Source organism: Streptopelia decaocto (genome assembly GCF_964273445.1).
Source record: "Streptopelia decaocto genome assembly, chromosome: 4".
NCBI lineage: Eukaryota > Metazoa > Chordata > Aves > Columbiformes > Columbidae > Streptopelia > Streptopelia decaocto.
Genome location: NC_138658.1, coordinates 13,933,554 through 13,939,553, shown reverse-complemented (window position 1 = coordinate 13,939,553; position 6,000 = coordinate 13,933,554). Strand labels below are relative to the sequence as shown.

The 6,000-nt window shown below is 43.4% G+C and overlaps 1 protein-coding gene across 1 annotated transcript in view; it reads right to left on the bottom strand.

The window, feature by feature from the left end:
- Positions 1-828: 828 nt before the first annotated feature.
- FAT4 (FAT atypical cadherin 4) overlaps positions 829-6,000 on the bottom strand; it is a gene marked incomplete at its 5' end in the record, with an annotated part of 147,536 nt that continues 142,364 nt past the window's right edge. Inside the window, one exon of the mRNA XM_082051293.1 lies at positions 829-4,217. Coding sequence (XP_081907419.1) covers positions 2,347-4,217 — 1,871 coding nt within the window. The 3' untranslated portion in view covers positions 829-2,346. The remainder of the gene's footprint in view (positions 4,218-6,000) is intronic.

The following is a 6,000-nucleotide window of genomic DNA, read 5'->3' as shown; positions in this document are numbered from 1 at the left end:
CCAAGACAAGCTAACAAAAAAACTCTAACCCAAACAAGTAACAGATAAAAAAACTTGAATTGTTATTCTATTTCTAAGTTCTTTAACCAAAATATCACTAATTCAAAGTGTAACCTCAGAACTCACCTCTTGCTTGCAGTCTTAACTTTTTCACTCTTTGCATTCTCCAAGTTGTCTAAGTTTGATTTACTCTTTTATAAATATACAAGAATGCAGTTATTTATTGTTCAACTGCTGCTTTATTAAAGAAAGTTTTTGTTCTCACACTCCTAACTATCTATGCACTGGAAAGCTTCAGCTTTGAATAGAGGTGGAAGCCTTGGTTAACAAACGTAAAATAAGTTACTACTAATATACCTCTATGGTCTAAAATACAGTTTTATCATGTTATTAGAAATCTGAAAGTAGATTGGGTACTTTTTACATCATCTTAGGTCCAACAACACCCCAATGCCGTAATACCACCTCTTTCCCATCTCTCTGAGAAAGGTGAAGCCTACTGATTTTTGATCATATCAAGGTTACTAATGAAATACAAGAGGGATACGCTGAATGCTTCTCTCACCCTGGGTGAAATTAATCCCTTTGTAAGGGACAGCCATACTAGACTCAGTGGCACTGGGCCTGTGCTGCACCTCTGCAGAGAGATTAATTTAATTGCCGCAGTGATACTAGGGCTGCCTTCACCGTGAATGGACCCTGAATGTGTATTTTACATCATGAACTTGCTTATGAAAGCTCATTTTCTCAATAAAAAGCCAGTAAAAGTAAAGATCGACGAGTGGGAATTAGAGAGAGAAGATGAAAGGTTTCCAATAACACACACACTAAAGATTTTAAATAAATATTTTAATTCTATTATTGGCATTTACAGGTAGAAAGCATACAGTATGTTACAATTTTATCAAAATGTGAAAAATATGGGTGTTACATAAGTAACAAATGTAAAAAAAGTATTTTTCTTACCTTCCCTGAAAGTAAGAAAACTATTCAGCATAGGAAAATATTGATATAAAAAAACACAGCTTAGGTAAAAAAAAAAAAAAAAAGTTTTTACACAGTACAATAGGTTCATCAGATCTGCATGAAGATGTAAGGACTTTGTGAGGTTCTACTTTACGTAAAACTTTAGGGAGTTTGGGACAAACAGTAAGCTACATTAATGAATCTACAAGTAGTTTTCCCTCATATCCATTTCAAAATGCTAGAGTGCAGTAATTTTCTATACAATAAATAATTTCCATCATAGAAAATCACAAAATGCAGAAAATGCCACTCCAAGGTCACAAAGGCTAGGCAGTGCTTTAAGAATAATTATAACAATACTTATTATAGTGCTTTATAATGTCTAAGCACTTCGGATGAGTTAACTAATTAGTCCTCACAACACCCCTGTGAGGTAGGGGAGTGTTATTCCTACCTTTCCATAGTACGGATGGGAAAAGGAAATCTGGGGAGAAGCACAGACTGCAGCAGCAGCACAGCCGAGATGAGAGGGTTTGTTTTCCCCTTGCTCCCATTGATCATGCTGCTGCAAGCCAGGGTACCTGGCTGGGCTGGGCTGACAAATGCCAGTCGCTGCCCTCCCACTGGAAACACAGAGCGGGGGAAGACAGGGACTGGGGTTAAGCATCCCAAAATATTTCATAGAGATTCAGAAGCTTTCACACAACTTTGTCAAAAAAGAAAACAAAACAAAAAACAATCCCCCAAATAAAAGAGCTGAAAAGAAAAAAATTCCTAAAGTGCTGACTGGCTTGAGCTGCTTCTAGCACCTCTTGTATGGAATAAGACTTACAGCACTGTTGCCAGCAATTATTCAAGCTGATTTCATCCATAAAGTTACATGTGAGCAACTGCAGGATATGGTAACTATGTTTTCTGAGACACCTTGCTACGGTAATTCCTTCATTCACCATCCTTCTTCCATGTACTTCTTAAGGAAAATTAAATCCTCAGTACTCTTGCATCGTAAAACACGTTAGTAGCTGAAGACAATATACACATCCTTCACAATTAAAAAAAAAATTAGTTCATTTTCAGAACAAAGCATTATTAATTTAAGAATCACAAACCAAACAATGGTAAATAGGAAACCCTTTTCAAAGGCTGCATGCCTAATATCTTGTTTCCAAATACAATGCATGCAGGAGAAATAAATTCATCCAAGCATAATTAAATTAAAAATGTTTTAAGTCTCTTTCAGCAGCATATTGGTTATTATTTTTAAAGTCTCCTCCAACCAAACTGGCCTGGGGTTCAAACGCTGACCTTTGCTTTTCTACAACCATATAATGGTTTGACTGGTCCATGGCTTTGCACTGTGGCAATACCAGGAGATAAAGCCTATACATACTGTTCTGCTTCCCCATCCTTGGAAACAGGCTTTGTTGTACCACCTTTGTTATCTTCACTTGCTGCTGCTGCTGTTTTTTCAGGAAGTGATGCCAAATCTTTGAAAACATCTACATAATGCCCAAAGCCCGGGCCCCAGTTCAAGAGGTTGTCCCAGTTGAAGCTTCCTGCTTGCTGCCCCAGCTTTGCAGGCAGAGAGCCATCCCCCGTGCCGGCGGCAGTCGCCTGTGCCCCCACTGGAGCCCCCTCTCCTCGGCGGCCAGGGTACCGCCGGGGCTTCAGCCTGGCACCATAGTTGTCCTCGTCGTCCGCATCAGACTCATTGACCTGGGATAACTTGGGCATCCTGGAGGTGTATGCTATGGGCTTATCCCTGTCGTACTCCATCTCAGAGCAGGTGAAGGACTCATGGGAGTCACTGTCAGAGGAGGACTCGGGTGCGGGAATACCGTCAGCCGGGTTCCTCGTCCGGGACAGAGGCCTTCTGCAGTCTTCCTCAGAAGAGGACCGGCCGTGGTCGGCACTGCAGATGCTGGGGTTTCTGGGGCGAGGGGTGTTCAGTCTCTCCACCTCTTCGATAGACAGACCCACTGGAGGAGCACTCTCCAGAGGGATCTGCCCGATGGGCTGCTTCAGGCGGCTTCCCGGTCGGGAACCGTGGCTCGCCATGGTCTGCGGACTCTTACTTCTTCTCCCCAGCCGAGTGGCGTAGTTAAAAATGCCTGGCTGGCAGACGTCGTTGTGCATCTCCAGTGGGCTCCCTTCCCTTATGGCGAGGTGCAGCTCCCTCGCCGGACTGTGCCTGTAGAAAGTTGACGATTTGGAGAAGGGCGCGGGGCTGTGCCGAGACAGGGGGTTGGGAGTTGGGCACGCTGAGTGGCTTAAAGACGTTGTCCTCAAGCCCTGCCCGTATGCAGGCTGGTAGGTCAAGCTGCTGGCTCCCAAGGGCATGGGGGACTGCCGTGCGAAGCCCAGAGGGCTGTGCCTCTGGATGGAGAACTTGGGTGTGTGGCTCCGAAACTGCTTGTAGTGCTGGATGATGTCAGCGTCCGAGGGGGCGATGCTGCTGGCATTGTCGATGTCATAGTGTTCGATCTCGGGCTCAGGGGAAGCCAGTGGGGCGCTGGGGATCGTCTCTGTGGCATGCGGGATGTCAGTTTCATCATAGATGAGATAAGGGTTTTCTCTTTCAATGATGTCAGGTTTAGGGTTCCCTTCAGGCTGCTTCCTGACAGTCATGTCATCGCCATAGGGCGGGATGTTGTCAGGGTCATCAAATGCCACGTTCTCACTCCCTTTTTTCTTCTTCTCCTTCTTTTTCTTTTCCTCTTTTGGGGCTTTTGACCTCTTTCCTCGGCACTGGTTGCAGAGGATGAGGCTGAGGACCAGCAGTGCCAGGACCGTCGCGCAGCTGCCCACAATAGCTGGCACGGCCCAGAGGGGCAGGGACAGCTCAGCAGGGTGTGAGGATGGGAGGCAGATGTGGCCACCATTGAGCCCAGCTCTACACTCATGGCCTGGGGCGCACGAGACCCCCAGGCACGCCACGACCACCTCACACGTCCGTCCTGCGTACGCCTCGGGGCAGCTGCAGGTGAAGCCAGCGTGCACCCCGGGCTCACAGCTGCCCCCGTTTTGGCAGGGGCTGGAGGCACAGGCACCTGGCGGGACGCACTGGTAGGCGTACCACTGGTTGATGCACATCAGCTCGCCCCAGCAGGGACTGCTGGCGCAGACGTCGGGGCCGCGGCAGCCGATCTTGACTGAGGGATCTGTTTTGGAGACAGTGGCGAGGCTGTGTTTGCCAGCAAAGGGAAGGCTCTCCCCACCGTACTTGATGTAGGAAATGCAGCCATCGAAGCCTAGGAGATAAAACAACAGTCATGTTGGGACCTGAAGACTGAGAACCTACTGTCAACAAACGTCAAAGACACGCTGAGCATCACACTAAAGGGGAAGCCTTTTGATCAGCAGATTTCACAGAACCACAGAATGTCAGGGATTGGAAGGGCCCTCAAAAGATCATCTAGTCCAATCCCCCCACCAGAGCAGGAACATCCAGATGAGGTTACACAGGAATGTGTCCAGGCAGGTTTTGAATGTCTCCAGAGAGGGAGACTCCACAACCTCCCTGGGCAGCCTGTTCCAGTGTCTGTCACCCTCACTGAGAAGAAGTTTCTTCTCAAATTTAAGTGAAACCTCTTGTGTTTCAGTTTGAACCCATTACCCCTTGTCTTACCACTGTTTGTCAAGATCTGTTACCCCTGAAGTGAGAGAGGAAATACAAACACAGAAGAAACAAAATGGAAAACCCAGTGTCACAAATTAGCCTTATTACATGATGTGGGTTTAAGCAGCACGTGCAGTAAATCAGTGTCAGTAACACACGTGAAACCTCCATATTTTCAACAGTGCATCTTGTGTGTAAGATTATGGTTGCTTCCCCACATTTTTATCTTGCAGTGTAGTTAATGTAAATTGTGATATTAACCATAACAGTGGCAAAAATGGTAATTAACGTAAATGTGATATTAACCATAATGGTGTAAAATTTGAGTAACCATTTTGTTAGAAGGATGGCCCGTTCACAGATGTTTCAGTATTTGATCTTCTGTGCTTTTATCATTTAGGCTTAAGTGTAAAGGAACATTTTGTTGCTTCTGTTAAATATTTCCTTTTACATTGTAATGACTATTTTGTTAACAAACTTTCAATAATTTTGTGGGGTTCATATTGGACAGGAACTAAAATCTACTTTTAAGCCAAACAAGATTACGTAAAGTCTACTCATCTCTGCAGCTTCTGATATAACATTTATACATGTGTATTTTAAAACTAATAATTTTCACATCTAAGCTGTGCATAAATATGGAGATTAAAGATAAAAAAGTAATTAAGTAACTTCTCTGAAGAGATATGCACGGCATTGATATAAATGACAACAAAATATCTTGCAAAAAATATTAGTTTCTTCTACATCTGCCAAATAAGAATTCAGAAAGAGTCACAGTTTTTAATTTTATCAGTAAGACTTCAAAGCAACAAAAATATTCTTAGGGAAGTAAATAAAATGTACTGAAACCTGCAATTAAGATGCTGAAATTAATGTATCATGTTTCCCAGAAGCCCCCTAAGACATTTTGCGCTCCCATTGCTTTCATTAAATATGGAAAAATAAAAGCAATTGTAAGCAGAAGCCTAAATATATTTTGACATTTTCATCTGGCTATTTAGAATTATATAGGCTGCACGGGAGAAGACATTATTGTCCAATTAGGAAATATCTACCTCAAGCTTGGAAACCAAGAATTAAGTTCAAAGCAAGGAAAAAAAAACATAATATAAAATGAAAAAATGTATTTTGGGTAAAACCAGGTTGCTCACATATAGACTCCACTCTGTCACTTGTTGAGCAGATTTCATCTGAGGTTTGCAAGGCACATGGATATTTTTGTGATTTCAGACTGCTCTTCTTACAGACAGACTCATCAAAGGAAGGTTGAAGGTTATATTTTCAGATGTTTGTTATAATGTAGTTTCCCCTTGAAGCAAAACTATTTAGCCAAAATACTAAGGAGCAAATGGTTGGATTTCACAGAAACTTTGTATTTTCTAAATACAGCGTGTTTCAAAAAGATGGACCCA